General features: G+C 36.8%; 1 protein-coding gene across 1 annotated transcript; it reads right to left on the bottom strand.

The window, feature by feature from the left end:
* Window positions 1–96: 96 nt before the first annotated feature.
* On the bottom strand, window positions 97–22,577 carry LOC121247783 (N-terminal acetyltransferase A complex auxiliary subunit NAA15). Its single transcript, XM_041146231.1, has 26 exons — window positions 22,328–22,577; window positions 21,135–21,213; window positions 19,895–19,977; window positions 19,637–19,786; window positions 18,281–18,396; window positions 13,696–13,801; window positions 10,398–10,469; window positions 10,178–10,293; window positions 8,994–9,126; window positions 8,344–8,421; window positions 8,206–8,259; window positions 8,012–8,082; window positions 7,570–7,624; window positions 7,375–7,470; window positions 4,750–4,878; window positions 4,540–4,622; window positions 4,215–4,445; window positions 3,088–3,220; window positions 2,901–3,008; window positions 2,626–2,757; window positions 2,240–2,296; window positions 1,946–2,043; window positions 1,786–1,844; window positions 1,581–1,692; window positions 1,362–1,462; window positions 97–807 (listed from the first exon to the last, which is right to left on the bottom strand). The coding sequence occupies exons 1-26, from the start codon at window positions 22,376–22,378 to the stop codon at window positions 605–607; spliced, it is 2,706 nt and encodes a 901-aa protein (XP_041002165.1). The 5' UTR covers window positions 22,379–22,577; the 3' UTR covers window positions 97–604.
* Between the last annotated feature and the right edge of the window lie 118 nt (window positions 22,578–22,695).

Here is a 22,695-nt window from a genome sequence, read left to right as displayed (position 1 = left end):
TTAATAAGTAGCAATAGATCTTACGACATTGGGAGCTAATAAATGAATTTTATATAAACAAAAAACTAATTATCAATCATATCATATGGAACCCAATAATAAAAGGACATTTCATTACGTGCAAAAGTATATATATGGGAAGCACAGTTTAAGAAGAGCCTCGAAAGTCATACATCGTATGAATCCAACAGCAAAATTTTCACATGCTTTTTAATGCTTATACATAATAAATAAGCCGATCAAATGGGCCAAGTATAATGCCCCGGGCAACTATGCTGGCTGCAGGGTACTCAAAAAAAGGAAAAAGCGAGCAATATAAAACTCAAACCCTAAAACCCGATTAAAGTTAAAAAGTAAAATTATACACATTTGCAAATTGAATACATCTCAGAACTGGGGGAGGTATAACCGGTGAAAGAAGGAAGTCTAGTCTCAAAGCAACATCAATTGTGGTCACCATCATAACTTGCACAGATACCCCCAAGAGCTGCAACCCTACTGTCCTCCTGCCATACTTTTCAGTCTCAGCTTGGTTCCGTGATCAAGTATCCAAACACGGTAACTCGCGCAATACATTGGCAGACTGGCACATTCAACATCATGGTCAGATGGTGAGGCCTTTAAATGCCTCTAACCTTCCATTTGATGCAACGGAATCTCTAGTTTCACCACCTTCTGAATGGTTTGCGCTACCATTTTCAGATTTTTTACGTATCTGGTTGTATGCAGAGTTTGGTACAACAGAGCTGCATCTTCCCTCAAAGTATGTCGAGTAAGGGAAGCACTCAGCACAACGCAACTTCCATCCTACAAAAGAACATAATGATTATGCTTCCAGGGAAATATCAAATAATTACTATACCAGACCCACATTAGTCAGAACCTGAAGAACACAGGAAGATCAATCAGGGCTCGATCAGTTTCTACTACACAAGGAAATAACATAACCAAAAAAGGGAAGGCAATAGAAGACTTTCCCTTTCTTTCCCCAGATATAATGGCTAGTCCCATGGTGACTAGCAGTTTTTGCTGGATGATAAATAAACACGTACTTCCTTTTATTCTTAGATAACAACTGATAAAAATCTCCAAGCTTGAATGCACTAAACAATTGAGTACAGAGTACTAAGCAGAGGAAAGAATGTGATTTAAAGAGAGCAAAAACTTTGATAAGGTATTAAACCTGCAGGGTAAAGCATATTTTATGACTGAATATATAAGAAAGTTTTTTTTGAAGGAAATTAAGGCCAAATAGAAATAATATTTGGGGCTCCCAAATACACCATGGTCACCAATGTTTCACACGTGCTTCAATAAACATTGTGGTCATATACACTCTCCATGAGGGGGCAAGTACTTACTCAATGCAGCTTCTTCGTCATCAAGTACCGTTCCTAGAAGTTTGTGGACTGCAATACAGTCTTTGAGTTTCCATTCCCCGACAGGTCCAAGTGCCCCCTTTCTGTTGTAGAAGAGCGTGTACAAGTTTAATGTTTGACACTCTTAAAGACAGAAGCAAAAGAATTAATCTAGAAAGTAAAACATAAAAACAACATATTTCAATTACTAGGAGGCATTACTTGGCCACCATGTTGTTGGTTGACTCTTCAATTAATCTAATAGCCTCCGACTTTCTGTCAGGTTCCAAAACATATAGCATTTCTGCAGCAGCAGCTCTATGCATCAAAGAATCTGCAGGGATAAAAGAGAGGACAAAAAAGGAGTCATCACAATGCTACAAATGATAAGGTGCTCAAACAGTAGTTAGGTAAGGTGTATGATGACCTTTATGTCTTTCTAGGAAAATCTCGTTTCCCTCGATCAACGATTTCTCATGCAATTGACTACGGAAAAAGAATAAATAGATTCAGTACGCAATTTTAAATGGAAAAGGCAAGATACTGTAGAGCATCAGTGAGATTAAAAGACCAATCTACAAGCTAACCTGATCGTTGGACGCTCTGCTTCTAAGACACTCCATATAAGTTTCTCAGTATCAGTCACAGGAGCAGCCATTGACCTCGCTTTATGAAAGAATTTAATCTGAATGGTGTGAAAATGTCAATAAGTGACAATAGAATGGGTAGGCAGCTTTCATACTTGGAAACACCAAAACACAAACCCCCCACACAACCCACAACCACAACCACAACCACAACCACAACCACAACCGGACTCGCAAAAAAAAAAAAAAAAACCAGTAAGGTAGTCAACTAAATAATACAGAAAGACACCATACCAAGCAGCGATGTGAATCTGGGTGTTCAGCATCCAACTTCAGCAGCTGCTTTACAGCCTACAAGCCAGAAGAAAAAATGAAAGAAAGCCAATGAATTTGTCATCATAAATTAAATTTGGAGCAAGCATGAGTATGATAGTGATTGAGCTACAAGATATGCAACTATAACTAATCAGCTTGTCCGGTTAATCTCATCAAAACCTCAGTCGAGATAAAACTCGCCTTCCATCAAGACAAAATAATAAGAGAGCCTCCGATTATATCTTGCAACTTGAAGATAACCCAGGGTAATATTAAGTCAATATTTAGTTAAGATTATAGAGCCGATAACTAAGATGGCACTATTAAAGAAGGGTTCTAAGTTCCAATCTTGAACAAAACACTACCTGAAAGGCAAGCAAAATCTTCTGCTTTCTCATATTTAGTTCAAAAGAAAGCAGCTGTGTCTCCAAGGAATTGGGTGAGTTCTTCTGAAGCAACTTTAAGTACTTTGTGGCTTCCTGTAATGGATCTTCAATCTAAAGAAAGCAATATTCAACAAATGAGATAGACGGATATTTTCTCTAGGATTTGAAGGGCACTGGTAAAATTGGAAGAAACTGCATGAAAAGAATGATATTTCTCTGAGGATTTGAAAGGCACAGGTAGGATTGGAAGAAACCTGCAACAACTTTTCCCCATGAGGATCTGGATCTACTGGTTTGATATGACGCTTTCCAGGCTTAGAAGCACCAGCAGCACTTGATTCTTCATGCTTTTCTTCCGCCTCCTAAAAGAATGCAAACCATTTGGATGAAAAAAACTAAGCAGGAAGAATTCCCAGAAGCCACAGAAACAAACTACAATACTTTCTTAGCTCGTGCTTCCGCCTTCCTCTGTTTTTGCCTCAATTTCTTTTTCTGAGAGGGAGGCATCTTTGACATATCATCATCTTCTTCAGTTGTTGATTTTGGAGGAGAATCATACAGCTTTAAATAGCATCTGCATCTCAAAATCCAATAACCAAAAATATGAAGTTCTTCATGCACTATGCTGTAAGTGAGAGATGAAAATCATACCAATACAAATCATAGTACATTTTAAATAGACAAATAAATCTAACACATTTGATTAGTGAACCATCCTCCTTCAAGCTGCTGCTACATCCATCTCATCAGGAATTGAAAATCTTTTGACAATAACTCTATTTTTTTTTTTTGGGGGGAATGAATAGTCTTTTTTTTTAAGTATAATTAATTGTCAATTTCTATACATGGGAATTATTTTACATGAGTGCTCAACTTTAGCACAAAATGAATGTAACTTCTTTTAAAAAACTAGACTTTTGGGGTGTCTGTTTCTAGGAAGGATCTATTCTTGATTTGAAAGGAAACTATGGGTTATTGTGTTTCAATTTTAGTGCTCTGCCCACCCCAAGGAGGAAGCAAAATACAGAGAGAAAAAAAAAAAAATCAGGATAATTGATGCATAGAAGAAAATGCAGAGAACAAAAGAGTATCTCAAGATTCAATTGTAACTGGGATTAGACACCATTAAAGGTTTCCTTTGATTTTGGGGAGCTATTAGGGTAGAAGACAGAAGTCAGCACTTTAGGGGCTTTTAAAAGAAGTCACTTAAGTTAATAAGGCCAGAGCCTCCGCACCTTTAAACGAAAGTCAGTCTTTTGACCAAAAAAAAAAAAAAACTTTGGTGACTTGAAATAAAGCACATAAGAGTTGTGTACAGGGCCTTTCCCTGGGGGACTGCAAGAAGAATTATTGATAGTCACATGGCATTTTTCATGGTTGAGACGATTAGCAATATTTATCTGTGCATTCTATCTGGCCTTAGAAACTCCATGATGCACCATATTGATGAAATAAGATTATCAGAAAAGTTCGAATGCAAAGCAACAGAAAAGTACAGTATGCAACTAATTACATCTCATTAAGAATTATCAAGAATCTAGTTTAAGGTTCTGACAGAGATGTTTCACCTGATAGCCCCAGCTGCGGCCTTGTGAAAATATGCATGTGAATGTAAACGATCTTGAAATTTAAGCATTTCCACATAGGCACGCAGAGTCATTTTCCGTAAGCAATAAGAATGGAAGTCAAATTGGTCTTCAGTAATATCAGCATAGTGCTTCTCCACAGCTAAAAATTTCTTCAGCGCTCGTCCAAGATCACCTTGGCGGAAGTAACTTTCACCAGAAGCAAGTTCATACCTCCAGAGACGAAAATATCACATAACAATTAAACAGCTGCAATCTAGATAGCAAATTTAAGCAAGGAAAACTGTGCCAGTAAAAAGAGACACACCACATACACTGCATGTCATGAAGGTTGTTGTGCTGATCTCCATCTTTTGTGAACAATACAGCAGTTTTTTCTGCCAAAGCCACCTTCAAAACAGCAGTTTTAATAAAGTAGACCCAGAATAGTGCAAATATATGCAGCATAAACCACTCCAAAATGACAAATGAAAAAAGCATATTCAACCAAAGGATAAAGAAAAGGCAGCTTCAAAACCTGATCAGCCTGCAGCATACGCTTAACGCAATCACTATTTATGTAACGATCAGCAAGATCCATACCCCTAGCTTCATCTGCCAATGCAGCAGCAGCTGCCAAGTCACCCGCATGCTTCAGTATTCGACTCTGATCAAAAGACAAGCAGAATTACTACTTTATAAAAGAATCAAACTCAAAAGATTTCAAACAATTACTCAATAATGTCTAAAATCAATTTTCCCTCTTTGCACAAAAACAACTGTGATGACAACAAAGTTGCTCCTAAGAGGAATCTATGATAATTGTTTAGCAACCACACCATTAAGGAGAGAATTCATTTCAGAAACCTACTGAGATGCTAAACTGGTATGCGTATATTTATATTCCATGTCATATATGATGCATTGCCACCAAGCTGCAAACTTGCAGCGTCATTCATATTTTCATCGAATGCAAACTGGCGGGTTGGAAGAGAATTTACTTGTCTAAAGGCGGCTGAACCACGCTTATTAAGAGCACACTTTATTAAGAGCATACTTTTTATCCTTATTCCCTTTGCCTGCAGGGGTGGCCAATAGACTAGAGAAGATCTTCCGTGACTTCTTGTGGGGAGGGCTAGAAGATGAGAAAAAACTCCATTTGATTAAATGAGATAGAGTTTGCACCCCTTTGGCTTGCGGTGGATTGGGGATTAGAAAATTGAGAATCTTTAACAAGGCTTTACTTGGAAAGTGGCTATGGCGGTACCATCAAGAAGGGGACACTCTTTGGAGAAGCATCATCGATAATAAATACGGGAGCATTTGGAGAGATTGGTGCTATAATTCAGTAAGAGGGGCTTACGGGGTGGGTGTTTGGAAATACATTCAGAATGGATGGGAAGACTTACTCGGTAATTTCAGACTTGAGGTTGGAAGGGGCACGCGAATAAGGTTTTTGCATGATATTTGGTGTGGCTATGTGGCCTTGGAAAATGCTTTCCCCTCTCTTTATAGGATTACGTCAGACAAGAATGCTTCCGTGGCTGATAATATAAGCATTTCCGCTAATTCTCTTCATTGGTCTGTGAGTTTTTCTAGAGCTGTACAGGATTGGGAGGTTAACAACATTGTTGATTTCTACAATGTTTTATACGCGCTGAAATTGCAAGCAGGTAGGGAAGACAGGCTACCATGGACACACACCGGGAACAAGAAATTTTCAGCCCGCTCTTATTACAAGTTTTTGACGGTTCATCCCTCCAATGTCTTTCCTTGGAAGAGCATTTGGAGGAGCAATGCACCCCTCAAAACTCAAAGTTGCCTTTTTTGGCTGGTTGGCATCCCATGGGAAGATATTGACTATTGATAAGCTGAAAAAGCGAGGCCTCTACTTAACCGATTGGTATTGCATGGGTTATGCCTGGGAGGGTATTGGATTTATTGTCATGTTGGAGAGGGATTAGGGCCACCGTCACATTGCAGCTGTTTGGAAGATAGTGCCTCTATGCTTAACGTGGTGCACATGGATTGAAAGAAATGGTCGATGTTTTGAAAATATGGAACGCTCTCCAGATAGCTTTAGGGCCTTTTTTCTATCACACTTTGTTGCTTTGGGACTCTTCTATTGTATTGAATGGAGTGAATTAAAATGACTTTTATGCTACTTTCTGTAGCGTGTAGTTTGTAACTAGGCTTTTTCTTGTATACTTCCTGTGTACATGGGCATTGCCTTTTTACGTGGATTAATAAAACTTCTTACCATTGGGGACCATGATACCATTAGAGTGAACCAATGGAGTTGTTGGAGAACCAAAGGGTTTGGCATTGGTGCCTCGTGTAGATGAATGTCTAGAGTCAAGAGTGCAATTGGATACTGTGTCTGGGGATAACGTTACTCCCCTGGTGTCTCTTCCACCAATAGTGGACTGGATTCTGCCTAAAGTTAACGAGATTCAGCAGTTTGTGGGAATTTCACATGGAGGATGTGAAGACCAATTCAATGAACTAATCACTGTAATTGAGGCAAGCCACGAGCTTGAAATCAAAAGTTTCAAGAAAAGCAGGGAGTTACAGCGTCTTTCTTAGGCAATCAACTACGACGCTAAGGGTGGTAGCTCAACTAGAGGGAAGTCTAAAAGGAGGACATTGTGAAGACGGGGAATCAAGGGTTTGGGGTTGGGTGTTCGGGTGTTCGGGTAAAGTTTTAATTCTACGAGAAACAAGGGTTGGGGACCGGTTTGGTGCATTTTGGGTTGTCTTTTCATGGGCTTTTTGGGTCATTTTGGGCAAGGTGTTTTTTTGCATACATTCAGTGTACTTCATTTCTCCTCTGATATATAATATTTTTTACTTATAAAAAAATAAAATAAAACTTCTTACTTATAAAGAAAATAAAATAAAAAACTCATATTTTCATTCCCAAATTCTGAATTTACCATTGCAGGAAAAGGTGGTCCTGATTATTTAGACATTGCAGAGACAACAACCCTCAACAGTCTATAGAAACCGATAAAACTAAAAAGGAAAACACCATGGCAACCCCAATAAGAAAAATAGACACAGGAACAGCAAGCTGAAACTGATGAGATAAAACCATGGCAGGTTACCATCAGATAATTGCTACAGAAAAGTTTGAAGATGGAGAGTGTAAATATATGCAAACCTTGACAGAGTACAGATCAATCACAGTCGGAGTGTGTTCTATAGCCTCGTCAATTTTAGAAAGAGCTACGTCATATTGACCGCATCTGTCATAGTGCTGTATGAGCAAAAGATCTATAAGACTACGTACCCAAGAAACTAAGCAAGGGTATAAAAACACACAAAGACACTGAACATCCAATTGACAATAAACAACCTGAGCCAATAAAAATAATGCCCACATAAGTGTCGAAGGGGGCTCTTTTTCTACCCTGCAAGTAAGAAGAAATAATAGCAACATGTCGTCAGCAGAAATAATAACTCAAAATAAACACTGCAATGATGCTCAGGAAAAAAGAACAGACATCACATATTTCATACTCAATGCCAACACAAGTTTCCAATTTCTAGTTTCACATTCTTAATTGCTACACACTTCCTACATGGATGGCCCATGCCATATTCCCCTATTCTAGAAAAGAAAATAGCTGGTTGCCATTAGTGCTCCAAAGTGCAAGATTCTCCAATGCAGTATCTCTAATGGGTGCAAGCAATATTTAGTCAGACTCCATTATTATCTATTGTTTTAACCCGTCCAAAAGAGAAATTTGTGGCCGCATTTATCAGAATATTACAAGTGAACGAATAGCATACATAACCTTCCAGGGTATCGGCTAGTCGTCCTTATTGAATGAACCAACTTGAGCATAAGTTGCTCCAGAATATCTGCCTGCACAAGAGTGACAAAAAACCTGACGCAAACAATATTTCCTACCAGAGCATCTCAGTTCTACAACATAAAAAGACAATATCTCTCTCATATCAGATAAACAAAGGGAGTGATCATACTAACCTTGCCGGGGTGATCATACAAGGGAGAGAGATCAGAAAACAATGACGGAACTCCCTATACACACCAAGAAGAAAAGTCATGACCTATTTCAACATTCAGAAGACCAATAAGTGTTGCATAAGAAATAACCATAAATACCTTGGTTAGGAGAGGCCTTATATAATTTTCTGCTGCTTCTAGGAACCTGTCGCCTTGCAGAAAATCAAGAGGAATTCTCTGAGGCCAGGGAAAAAAGCGGGGGTCAATCTAGTATCTTTTTCTCTTATCAGTAAACAAGATGAGAAAAATAAGCATATCTCAAGTACATGGGACATATATAGGAGCAACACCTATGCATGATTTTCTAGAGATACAAAAAAGTCATGTATATTCAGGCCACTAAAATCTATTACAATCGACCAATGGAATCAAGTACTCAAAATATATTCACAGCTCATCAATTGACTGTGCTGGCAATCTTCAAAGCTTCTTTCATTCCTCTCCCTCCAAAGACACCACAATAGGCAAATCAGGAGAGAATGAAAAATAATAATAGCAAACATTCTAACCTGTGTTATTAGATAAGTAGAAAGATTTTTTTTTTTTTTTTTTTTTTTGATTAAGTAAAATAAGTTCTGCAATAAGTAGAAGAAAAAATTGTATTGATGATAGAGAGGATATCATCAGATACACATGGATTGGGCATAACATTTCCATTCTTTTTCTTTTATAGGTAAAAGTAAGTTTTATTGAAAACATAACATTTCCATTCTAAGAAGTAATAAACATAAATAAACGAAATGTGCTACCTTAACAGCGGATGAAGCCTGGTATTGCTGCCCAAGCGATTTGTACAAGCCATCTAACCGATCAATTTCATCAGGAGAAAATTGTGACATTTCTGAATATAGCCCAACACATTTTTGCAGGCCTTCATAATATCTAATAAGGAAATAATAAAAATAAAATCAGTCACCTTCTTATAAATTAGAAGTATACCACAACAAAATCAGAGTAGTTACATTGCAAATTTTGGGTTGCGCACAGACCACAGAAACATAATTACATCGATATATATATATATTTGTGTATGCAGGTAAGTATGTAATTATATATATATTAATATGAGCGGGAGAGAGACAGAGAGAACTCATTAGATACTTTTTACTGCTAACCAGAAAGTGCAGACCATGTTTGTGACAACAGAAGCAAAAACGATGAAAGAAAACTTTATAAAACAGCCCAAAGTGACCTAAGATTTTGACAGAGGATCAGTTCTTGGAGAGAGTCAATCAGGTGAAAATACTCAGGTGTCCAACCACAAATAACACTTTTCTTTTGTAATAGCTATAAATGTCCATAATGGAAACAGTTTCCTAAACCAGGATAAAAAAAGGTACTGATATACATTATCTGGGTCATTGTACATAAGGTCAATAACTGGTCTGAAAAAAACTCAAGCATAGGTGTCTCTCTTGTATACGTCCAGTGTAAATGAGCTATGCCTATCATTTTCATCAATAAATTTCTTCATTACTTATAACACAAAAAACTGCTCTGAAAAAAAAAAAAAATTAAGGTACTTAGAAGTCCCAGCTAAAACAAACTTAAAGCGAATCACTATAAGAAGAAACTGCATATGGGCACAAGGAGTCTGGGAAAAGCTTTTGCTTATCTTTATTCCAACAAATAAATTCTTAAATGAGAAAAATTCTCAGGCCTTCACCAAACTTCAAAACCATCAAAAAGAACATTTGTGGCAGGATACATTGTTGCATGTGTATAAAACGTGTATGCTATCAAAAATCAATTCAATAATAGCAACAACCAAAAAAACATAAATTAAAGTAACATATTGAGCCACTTTCGGTAACTTCATTCCATTATTAAAATAAAAAAAAAATTGATCACGTGATAGATTTTTATCCAGTTGAATTAGCGGATTCAGATGGATGTTCTTTTCAATTTCAACGCTCAACTAACTATAAAGTACCTGTAATTGTCAGGATTCATGAAAAGTAATGCTCGGTGCAATTTTTCACCTTCTTCTAACCGGCCAAGTTTCAAAAGAAGAGAAGCCTCTTGCTCTTTATAAGCCAATTTTTCGACCTAAAAACCATGAGCAACTAGGTCTCAACATCTGATGGTCTTAATATTCAATAGTCGATGTTAATAATATATGATCATCCCCAAAACATATACAACACACTTACAATTTTTGACTCTTTCTTGCGCAACTCCTCAAGAGCTCTCTCAAGAAAGCCACATTCCTCTAACAAAGAAATCTGTTACAAAAAAAAACATGAGTGTAACCATAAGATTATCATTCTGCATTTCCTATGTAAAAGCATAAACATTCATATCCATTATAAACTAAGCAGTCATACTGAAAATGTAAAAGCTACAACCAAAGAGTTTATGCAAAAGGAGGTGATGAAAACTTGTAGATTGCTTGATGCCTCCAGCATTAGCAATTGCACTATCAGTCCAAAGGAAAAGATAGTCCGCTAGAAGCAATTATATATGAGAAGTGCTACAGCCACAAAGAGATCCCACAAAAATAAACTCATAAACTAATATGACTTCATATGATACATTAGATCTAGTTTACAATAAAAGTAACTCTTTTTTTTTTTATAAGTAACTTTACAATCTAACGTACCACATCAAACCACATCAATTTGTGGGTTTACTTTTGGGATCTCTTTGTGGCTAAAACATTTCACATTATATATATATATATATATATATATATATATTATAAGTAATAAGATTTTTTTTTTATAAGTAATAATATTATATATATATATATATATATCAATAGGAGTAACCAAGTATACTGGACGTATACAAGAAAAACACCTAGTCCATACAAGAAAGCCCCTAATGACCCAAAAGCCCATGAAAACCTACCCAAAATACACAAAGCCCGAATTGGAAAACTATCGATACAACTAAACAGGCATAGCTCAAGTACACAGGAAGTATACAAGCGAAAACACCTGAAATGCAAGCTAGGAACTAGAGTGGACTAAAAGCAAATCATGAAGATTATCTCCATTCAATACAAGAGCTTTAGCCCAAATACACAAAGTACTAAGGAAAAACTCCCTAAGTGCTCCCATTGAACCTTTTTTCTCATTATCTATTATGTCATTTCCAAATAAATGCATGAAATTTATTTCGCAGAAGAATTTTATGTTAGGGCAATCAAAGAACAATACCTTGCACCAACAGGTTTCGTTTCATTTACAGCAAATATTTTGGTCGAAAAGCAAACCATGTATTCTGTTAGTTTTCTTTCTATACCATTGCAATGATTATAAAAAAAGGACCCTTATGACCTTATCTTCTGGATTTCATCCAAGATTCATACTGTACCATTTTAGTTTTTTTATATGTTATAGTACAAAAACACTAAGCAAAGTCAATCCAAATGTTTAAAAAGCATTGCACCTTTCTTACCATCTAGGTATATGTCCTTTATCATTCTTCCTATGGGAACTAAGAATGAATCTAGTCAGTCAAAATTCTATTTTTCATGAAAGGATCTATATCAGTGAGTTACACTCCTACAATGTAAAAGTAAAATATAGCATCAATCAGCTATACTCTCTCTTCTTTTCTTTTTCTCTCTCTCTTCTTCTTCTTCTTCTTCTTTTTCAGCCAAAATTATGGGTCAAGTATGAACAAACTGTATCCAGCATTAAGGATATGTAAAGTCCTCAAATTTTCATATAAAAGACGAAAGCAGTTTCGTTCTGACAGCTTGGATGCATGATTCAACTTAGAAACTAGTGCATTATCCATCAAGAATGAATCTAAAGGTACAGGAAGGGGGGGGGGGGGGGGGGGGGGGGGGGGGGGGGGGGGGGGGGGGGGGGGGGGGAAGACTAAGAGGCGAACTTCTGTATTGAAGTCTTAGTTACAATGCTTCCTGAAATATTTTTTTTTTTTTTTATAAGTAATAAGTTCATTCATTGATAAGAAGGTAGGCATAGCCCAGGTACACTAGAAGTATACATGTGATTACACCTATTTAAAAACTAAGAACAGTTACAAGGAAATCATGGAAGCTGCGACCATTCCAATCAAGAGCAATGGCCCACAAAAACAAAGTCTTCTAGAAGAAACTCTTAAACTCTTCCAAGGAGCGTTCATGATCCTCAAAGAGTCTTTCGTTTCTTTCATTCCAAATACACCAGAAAATACAAATAGGAACCATCTTCCACACGGCTGCAATCTGTGGTGTCCCTGTGATCCCTCTCCAGCTTGCTAACAAATCAACCACCCTACCCAGCATCACCCATGCTATACCCATTCTACTGAGAAAATAAGTCCAAATATCTCTGGCAAACTCACAGTGTAAAAGTAAATAGTCCACCGTTTCACCACTATTTCTGCACAAACAACACCAGTCCATAATAATAAGGCCGCGTCTTCTAAGATTCTCAATGGTCGTAATCTTCCCTAGAGCTGCCGTCCATACAAAAAATGCGGCCTTTGTAGGTGCTTTAGTCCTCCATATATTCTTCCAAGGGAAATTGTGCCTTTGATGCATAGTAATAGTCATAAAAAGAGCATACCGAAAATTTCCCTTTTCTAGAATGTCGCCATACCATCTGTCTTCCATTGTGGCAGCAGCAGAAATATTGTAGAGCATCTTCAGAAATTCCACCAACGCAGTTACTTCCCAATCTTGTGCATCTCGAGTAAGGCTGATGTTCCACTCCTGTAAACCTTGATTAATTACCCTCAAATCAGCCACCATGGCTTCTTTCTCCCGTGCAATTCTGAAAATCATAGGATAAGCATCCTTCAAGGCCGTGTCTCCCACCCACACATCTTGCCAGAAGCTAATCCTACTACCATCCCCCAAACGCAGCCGAGTATTACTAGCAAAAGAGTACCAACCTTTTCGTATATACTTCCATAGCCCCACTCCATACGTCCCCCTACCCTCTTTAGAACACCAACCCCCCATTTCACTTCCATACTTCATGTCAACCACCCCTTTCCATAAAGCTCCCCTCTCATGGTTGTAACGCCACAACCATTTCAATAAAGCTCCCCTCACTACAAACACCATTGCAGAGTCATCTACTTATTATTGAAAAAAAAACACCATCCCATAATATATATGGAGCCTAGTTGTTTGGAAAATCTCACACACAGATCATCCAAAATATAAAAAGAATGCAGTCTACAAACAAGAGTTAACTTCAAACATTAGAAATCTGAGCTTTTTAAAATTACTCCAGATAAGAATTCTTGACTAGAATTGATTAGTTGTACTAAGCTATTAAGTCTTGAAAATTTTGAATTAAGTATAGCAGTAAATAAAGAATTGAATTCAGGCATAAATACAAATTCAACTGTATCTTTTTGTTGAATTCATGTGTAAATTCCAGTAAATCACTCTTATGTACAAGTCTAAATAAGGTACCAAACAACTGAAAAGGGATCCTTGGATAGATTAGGGCAGCGTGTATATGTCGCCAATGATTCTACCTTGTACAAGAGCATTTCCCCATGCTCACAACGTTCATTATCAGGAGGATAATCATCTTCAAGCGTCCCTTCATATGCTTCCAGAATTTCAACCGCTTTTGATGCACTAATGCACAAGAAAAAGAAGTTGTTTAGAGTAATAAACAAATCGAGGACCTCAATTAGCAATTCATCAAATTGCAGAAAAAACTTTTCAATTGATGCTGGTGTGAAAATCCCAAGGTAATTATGGTCAAACAGCTTGAACCTTGTTCAATCAAAGGCTTAAAAAGTAAAGACAAATTAGCTATCAAGAAAAAGAACAATTGAATATGTAATTACCATATCAAGAAAAAGACCAATTGCTTAAGAAAGACTTGATGAGATGGAATAAAGCGGAGTTTGGGTTGTTGGATACCAAGAGGAAGCGGCTTATGGAGGAGATGCAATCTTCGGAAGAGGACGTGCAAGGGTTGTTATCGGAAGAGGATAGAATCGGGAAATTAGGGGTGGTTTCTGAATTGGAAAATTTAGCCTTAATGGAAGAGATTTCATGGAGGCAAAAATCGAGGGTGTTGTGGCTGAAGGAGGGGGATAGGTGTTCCAAATTTTTTCATCAAATGGCAAACTCTCATAGAAGATATAATGTGATTGAGGTCCTTTGTGACGGGGACAGGTTGATTACGGATCAAGAAGATGTTAAGGCCCACATTGTGAATTTTTATGAGCAGTTGTTTTCAGAAAATTTTTCTTGGAGGCCAAAACTGGACAGCCTTGCTTTTGACTCTATAGAGCAGTTGGATGCTAAGTGGTTGGAAAGAGAGTTTGAAGAAGAAGAAATTCTAGGTGTGGTAAAGGGTATGGACAAGGATAAGGCTCCGAGTCCAGATGGGTTCTCTTTGGCATTTTTTCAAGATTGCTGGGATGTTGTTAGAGTTGATATCATGAAGGTGTTTGCCGAGTTTCACTCGTATATGAGGTTTGAGAAGAGCTTGAACGCTACTTTCATTGCTCTTATTCCGAAGAATGCAGGGGCTGTGGAGATTAGAGACTTTAGGCCTATTAGTTTGGTGAATGGCATTTATAAAATTATCTCTATGGTGCTGGCAAATCATTTGAGTAGGGTGCTGGAGAGGATAATTTCACCATCTCAAAATGCTTTTGTGAGAGGAAGGAGATTTTAGATTTTGTTTTAATTGCTAATGAATGTTTGAAGAGTAGATTGAAGGTGGAGAAAGCTGGTGTTCTTATTAAATTGGATATGGAAAAGGCTTACGACCATGTAAGCTGGGATTTTCTTGATTATTTATTGAGGAGATTTGGTTTTGGTGTTAAATGGTGCTCGTGGATTAAGCATTGTGTATCAACTTCAAAATTTTCTATTTTGGTGAATGGAGAACCGGCTGGTTTCTTTTGTAGTTTTCGCGGTTTGAGGCAAGGCGATCCCATTTCCCCCTTTCTTTTCGTTATGATTATGGACACTATGAGTAGAATAATTGAGAAGGCTGTGGAGGGTAATTTTCTGTCCAGTTTTGTGGTGGATAATGAGCCTACAAATAGTTTAAAGATCTCTCATTTGTAGGCTGTGGAGGGTAATTTTCTGTCCAGTTTTGTGGTGGATAATGAGACTACAAATAGTTTAAAGATCTCTCATTTGTTATTTGCTTATGACACCTTGATTTTTAGTGAGCCTGATTCGGATAATATTCAGGCTTTAAGAGCACTTTTGATGTGTTTTGAAGCTGCTTCGGGGTTAAGAGCTAATTTATCGAAGTCTGAAATTGTTCCTGTGGGTGATGTTCAGAATTGATCAGATTTGGCTAATTTACTGGGGTGCAGAATTTCTTCTATGCCTTTGAGGTATCTTGGGCTTCCTTCAGGAGCCTCTTTTAAAGCTGTCAACATATGGGATGGGGTGATTGAAAAAATTGAAAGGAGGTTAGCAGGTTGGAAGAGGATCTACTTGCTAAGGGGGGAAGACTAACTCTTATAAAGAGCACTTTGTCCAACCTGCCCACCTATTTCCTTTCTCTTTTTCCTCTTCTGGCAAGAGGATTGGGAGTTTATTTCAAAATTTCTTATGGGGAGGCAATGGAGAGGAAAGGAAGTTTCACTTGGTTAGTTGGAAGAAGGTTTATCAACCACTGGATCGTGGTGGTTTGGGGATTACAGATTTAAGGGTTTTTGAAAGAGCATTACTTGGGAAATGGCTTTGGAGATATCAATTGGAGAGTAAAGCCTTTGGGAAAATGTGATAGAAGTGAAATATGGAAGTGTGTGGGGAGGTTGGTGTACTAATGCAGCTAGTGGAGCTTATGGGGTTAGTTTGTGGAAATTTATTAGAAAGGGATGGGATTCCTTCTCCAATAATTTCAAATTGAAGGTGGGAGATGGAAAGAGGATTCTCTTTTGGCATGATCTGTGGTATGGGGATACTGCTCTCAAGCTGGAATTTCCTACCCTTTTCAGAATTGCTAGGGATCATAACGCAACTATTTATGATTCTTACTGCAGTAGTAACAACAAGATTGAATGGAATATCATTTTTAGAAGGGACGTTAATGACTGGGAAGTGGATGAACTTAAGGCTCTGCTGGTTAAACTCTACAGTTCAAAGTTGGTGCTTGAAAGAGAGGATAGCATGGTGTTGATTCCTGCTGGAAATGCTAAGTTTTCAATCTCTTCTTATTACAGAATTTTGTCAAGCCATAGTAGTTGTTTTTTCCTTGGAAAAGTATTTGGAAAGTGAAAGTTCCCTCTAAGGTTGCTTTTTTCTGTAGGGTGGCATCTTTGGGTAAAGTATTGACTACTGATAATCTTAGAAGGAGAGGTTTGTTTATTGCTGATCGGTGTGTCATGTGTAAAAGGGATGGTGAATCAGTAAATCACCTTTTTCTTCATTGCGAAGTGACAAGATTCTTGTGGAATGAGGTTTTGAGTTGGACAGGATTACATTGGGTAATGCCTAGAGAAGTGGTGGATTTGTTGGTAGGGTGGAAGGGTATGAAGGGCTGTAAGAAGGCGGCGAGAGTTTGGAAGATGATTCCTCCTTGTCTTATGTGGTGCATTTGGCTTGAAAGAAATGGGAGATGCTTCGAAGATAAAGAACGCTCATTGGGAGATCTTAGGGATTTTTTCTCGAGTACTTTTGAGTTCTTGGGTTAAAGCTTTTGTAATGGAGGATAATTTTCTGCATTTGTTTTAGTTTTCTGGTGTTAGTTTCTTTTCGTTTTTTGAAGTTGTAGGTGTTTCCTTTGTATACTCCTGTGTACTTGGGCTTATGCCTATTTCTTTGAATAATACTATTACTTATAAAATAAAATAAAAAATTAGCATATTTGCCTCGAGAAACCATTCCCTTAAATGAAAAGGTCCCCGGTTCAATCATGTATGTTATATATTAGTTGCATTTAGCCATCACTTGTCACAATACATTCTAGTGGTTAAAGGTCAAGTTTTTTTTATATAAGTAAAATAAAATTTTATTGAAAAAAGTAAATTGGCATAGCCTAGGTACACAGGAAGTATACAACAGAGAACACTGAGTTACAAGCTAGGAGCTAGAAAGTGATACAAGCTTTTTTTGTAGTGATTAAAGATCAAGCTTGGAATGAGCTATAGACTCAAAACATTTGGGGTTTGATTTTGCTAAAGTTCCCCTAGATTACCTTACACACGGTACTAGCAGGTGGGGCTGTGTTCCCGAGATTTACTCCCCAGAGGAGGGTCTAAAAGGCCATACCTTACTAAGGTTCTACGTCATAAAAAAATGAGTTGCATTTAGCTATTGAAAAAAGTTTACAAGTAATCATCAAAAGAATGTTTGTATCTATCACTAACTCCTAAGTATGAGTTTTCTCTTTATATGTGCCCTATGTACTAACTTATCAAAAAAAAAAAAGTGTCCTATGAACTTGGGCTACACCTCTAAGTTTAATAAAAGCCGTTTTACTTATCAAAAAGAGTTTAAAAGATATCATCAATTAGAATTAAAGTATAAAAGAGAAATTAGCATCCGTTTTCTAATAGTATTTTCTTCAGATTTTTATGCCACATCTTTTTCATACATGGAGCGAATAAAGCATTCTATACAAGCTAAAACATTAGTAAGAATGGAAGGTAAATATCCAATTACTCTCCTACAAAACCCTATTCAAAGTACTTCTTTCAAGTAATTGAATATTTTATTAAAAAAATGCAAAAGCCATAACCTAAGTACAAGTATACAAGAGGAACACCTAATTGTAAAACATAGGAAGTATTCAAAATCCTAAGAACCTTTAAATATTGACTAACCATACACAAATGAGGATATATACCATGAAATTTTTCTTAACCGCAGTAAAGAAGGGAAGTGACTTTCTGATCAAAAAAAAGAAGGGAAGTGACTCTAACTTGATGAATACCTCGATGATATCCAATAGATGCAAATAAAATATTATTGAGTAATTACCATGAAGCAAAGCTAACCAGCCATAGTTGGTGGAATAGTTCATAAAAGTGAAAGTTAAAAGTAAGAACTCATAGCTAAATACTAAAACAGGTAAACACGATAAGAAATTGTCAAATAATTTTAATATTTTCAAATCGAAGGATCCAGCCATACTTTGAGGTTAAATGATGGGCAACAGCAAAGCCGATCCAATTCATGCGATGATTTGGTTTCAGAGACAAAAGTTGTTGTCTTGTCTCAACAAAACCCGTCAAATCCCGCATTTGTGCCTGTAACATAAATGTTAAATAGATGGATTAGCTAAAACAGAAAAAAATGGAAAACCATAACGAGCAGTAACTCACACATTCATCTAAAGGTCATTTTCCTCCCTCCATATACATGTCAATTTGTAACTAGATCGCAGCTGCTAGTTGGTAGAAGAAGGCTTAAGAGGATCCCCCAGATTGCAGCGATGTGGAAGATGATTCCCATTTGTTAACTATGGTGCATTTGGAGGGAAAGGAATGACCAGAATTTTGAGGATTGGGAGCATTCCCTGGAAGAATTAAGAGTTTTTACTTGAAGACTTTATTTACGTGGGCCATTGGCATAGATCGAAATGGTCTCAGCCTTCACAATTTCCTTGTATCCATTTCTAGTTCCTAACTAGGCATATTCTCTTGTATACTTCATGTATACTTTGGGCTATGCCTATTTCAGTATTAATAAATATCTTTTTACTTATAAAAAAATTGTATCTAGAACTTTATGTCTGCGTCTGTGACTCGATTGGACAGACTTTTAGCTGCATACTAAGGTTACATAAGAGGGATTGATTCTTTATCAGGTAAGGCATCGAAAAGGAGCAGAGAACTACCTAGGAACAATGCTTTAGAGTCTTTTTTACAAGACTAGAGGAGCATTGCAATAAATGAAGATAATATTAGGGGCATTAACAGCTCACTGAGAGATGATTGATGCAGCTCCTACCTCAGAAAGCTGTAGGAAGGCAGTGCCCTCAATCATTAAAAAAAAAATGATTGCAGCGCCTTTTAGAAAAAGGCCAGTTAACTAACAAAAGAATGATGGAACCAGATAGATTCCTAAAGAAGCCAACAATTTCGTCTTTTACCTAAGAAGGGTCTTCCACCCTAGAAGCATCCTCCTTAACAAAGAATCAATTTAGTTTCTCCCTTCGAGAAAAAAAAGCTTTTAATGCTGCACAATACCCCTTCCTTCTCCAATATTAGGGAATAGCGTATGAAAGCAGCATAACAAAAACATCATCATTAAGTACAAGAAAGGTAACAAAGAAATTACCGATAAAGAACTCTCCCATACAAGACACTAATGCACACACCAAACTGGATATGACTATTAAATATAGTTTGCAGTATGCCATATCCTATGCTAGCATCAAACACAACTACCCATGCAAATCATTGTTAAAATGTTACAGAAAATTTTCGAAAAAAATAGCATAGAGAGCTCTAGTGATCAAAAGAAGAGACGCCATTTAAAACATACCTGTAAGAGAGACAGGTCCCTTAGTATCTCAATGTTGTCAGGATCTATCCTCAAAGCATTTCGGTAGCATTTAATTGCCTCTCTATATTCTCTGTCTGACCGATAAAGGAGGCCATAAACATGCCAACAAACGTGGCTTTTGAGGTCATTCTGCATAATGAGAATGAATAATTTAAATACAATATTACATTACAAAGCAATAATTTCAGAAAAATGAGTATTGCTTTATTGCAAAATGTAGTGGAGATACATCCCAACCTTCAATCCTTGCCGAACAAGCTCATATGCTTCGGGTTTACGGTCCATACAATTTAAAGTTAGCCCCTTCATTGCTAAAGTTTCTGGAAATCAGGAGAGAAACAGAAGTCCATTATTTAGACTTGAAAAATGCAAATCATAAGAAAATAAACAAAAAATATAAGATTGTGAGAGGGACAAATCATTCAGAATTGTCAATAGTTGTTAGTCTACGTATCATAATTTACTAAACCAGAGGAAAAAAGAGTAAATCAAGCCCCACCCTCCTCTCAAACTGAGAAAAAAAAAAAAAATTAAAGAAGGAAAAAGAGGAAAAGTTAAGGCATTGGCCAGCAAATATTTGCCAACTAAATCATTTAGCAAAAACAGTTAGGACAAAACCAAACAAGATTTTATGCTACTTGATATCATCCTCCATAAATAAGTGAATTGAACCCATTTTCCCAAGGAATGGTATTCCCAACCTCTTATCTTTTGCTTCTTTTATTGCTAAATAGAATTCATATTTTCTCCTTTTTTTTATAGGTAAATTCATATTTTATCCTTCAATTCAAACATAATAATAAAACAAGTAACAAATACTAAGAGCAGATTTTTTTTTTTTTGAAAAAAAAAAGAAAAGAAAAGAGAGAGAGAGAGAGAGCCAAGAAAACAGCTGATGGGGATTAGAGACAAAATGGATTTGGTTTGCGAAAAGACTTCTCCCCTGAACTTTACTTTCATGATACCATAGAGATAACCAAACTCTAACATTAAAATCAAATAGTAAAAGAGTGCTCTTTCTTGCTTACATTTGCCAGATAGGCACCTTGTTTTTTCTTTTTTTAATAAAGAAAAATTTTATTGAGCATAAAATAGACAAAAGGCTTGAGTATACGGGACATATACAAGAGCGTCGCCCATGCATGCTAGGTTAGCAATACAAGGAAGTCACGAAAAGACATGCCATTAAAATCACTTACAATCAACCAATAGAGTAAAGTATGTTTTTCAGACTTGTTACTACAATATTTGCTTTTGTTTTTTTCTCAGCAGTCTCGTGCATTTTTTTACCAACAAAGCTGTACTTGAGGAAAATAGTTCCCAAACAACTACATAAGAATTTTCACATGTCAAATACTGCGGATAAAATGGGTAAATTTGGACACTATTGCTAAATACAATTTTTTTTTTTATGAATAAAATTGCTAAATCCAATTAATGTCCAATATAAGCACATAGCGTGTGCAATGAAAACTACCTCCATGCTCAGGAAACTTTTTCAATATGGAATCCGCTGCCTTCAGCCCCTTCTTATACTGTTTAGTTTCATATGATTTCTGCATGGCAAAATGAGGTTCAGTTAACAGTTTTCCCCACAAAAATCTCAATGCCCTAGATAGATTTGCTTGTTCATATAGTAAATATAGGCTGGTAGACAATACATCAGGACTGTTGTGTAAGCAAAGACATTAGTATGGACATATATGTCTATATCTTACCACATTGTCCTTACCAAGGTCATTACAAAGCACTGAATATATCACATTAGAACATAATATGCAGTAGAATAGTTGTGTCTTAAAAAACTGAAAACCATTAACCTTCCATCCAATTTTAAAATTTTATTGTCAAATAGGAAACGCTATCTTCAATTACTCTCTTTTCTTTTTTCATCAGTTTTTCACCAAAAAACAGCATAAACCCTTCCTCCCGTTGAAAATAACATTTCAATAGACAATTCGCCTAACTGAGCCAATAACATTTATCGAAGTTGAAACCAACCATCCTCCCAATTCTCCCCAACCATCCAATTTCTTTAGAAACCAAGATCCAAGCAGATGCACACAACTAGAGAAAATAAGACATTTTAATTACTTATTTTCCGATAACCAACAAAGTCCCAATCTTTCCTTCAATTTCTCGGCAAAGATAAAAAGCTGAAATTCAAACTCGAATAGTTTGTTATTCTATTCAACCCATCCAATCCTGCTGGAAAACCGAGTACTGAAGCAAATTCAGAAATTAAATAAACCCTAGTTAACATAATCACACGTATGCCCAGAGAACGAAAAGCAATGAAACAGCGAAATCCCGAATTTTCCTGCTCTGTCTTTCCACGACTAACTTCCTATACAGAAGCATGAATCTGAACTTAATTCAACCATAATTGCAAAGCCCAGATACTTTAATCATTCATTAGAGAGAGAGAGAGAGAGAGAGAGAGGCCACGTCTCCCCAACATTATCAGTTTACTTTTCGTTCAAATGCAGAGCATAGAAACCAGAAAGCAATAAACAAAGCTACATAATCAAGAATAGAATCTAGGGTTTTGGGAAGTAGGGAAAGTATGCCAGCGAAAGTCGATAGACTTCGATCGAGCCGTAATGAAAAACAGTGAACAAGAAGTAGAAAGAGAATGAAAGGAAGCGAGTGTCCGGAATCAGAGCTTACAACAATGAGCTTGAAAAGGTTGGCCTCTTTGGGAGGCAACGATGCACCCATTGTTTCGCAGAGATAGAGAAAGAACGAGTCTCTTCGAGTTGGGGTTCGTCGCTTTCGTAATAAGGGCTGCGATGATAAAGTGAGTGGTGGCGTTTATCTGCTGCAACTTCAACCCTACTGCGAACTATATGCAAATCATTCCAGGGTTGGAGCTTTGGCTTCTTTTCTTCTTTCTTTGTTTTTCCTTTTCTTTTTCTTTTCTAGTTTATTTTCTTTAATTTCTATGTTTTATTAATTTGTCGAGTGGTAAAAATTAATTAATTCCGCCGTATGGCTCTCGGGATTTGTCCTATGTGATAAAGTGCTATCTTGGATAT

This window comes from Juglans microcarpa x Juglans regia, chromosome 1S (assembly GCF_004785595.1).
Source record: "Juglans microcarpa x Juglans regia isolate MS1-56 chromosome 1S, Jm3101_v1.0, whole genome shotgun sequence".
NCBI classification, from domain to species: Eukaryota; Viridiplantae; Streptophyta; class Magnoliopsida; order Fagales; family Juglandaceae; genus Juglans; species Juglans microcarpa x Juglans regia.
This window is presented reverse-complemented; position numbering and strand designations above follow the sequence as displayed.

Bases quoted from the DNA above. Each gene is read 5' to 3' on its own strand.
- LOC121247783 (XM_041146231.1), bottom strand. From the start codon at position 22,378: ATGGGTGCATCGTTGCCTCCCAAAGAGGCCAACCTTTTCAAGCTCATT. The intron at 7,625-8,011 runs GTTATGTATGCT...TCTTACTTGCAG, and splicing joins ACTAGCCGATACCCTGGAAG to GGTAGAAAAAGAGCCCCCTT. The intron at 4,446-4,539 runs GTGTGTCTCTTT...TCGTCTCTGGAG, and splicing joins CATGACATGCAGTGTATGTG to GTATGAACTTGCTTCTGGTG.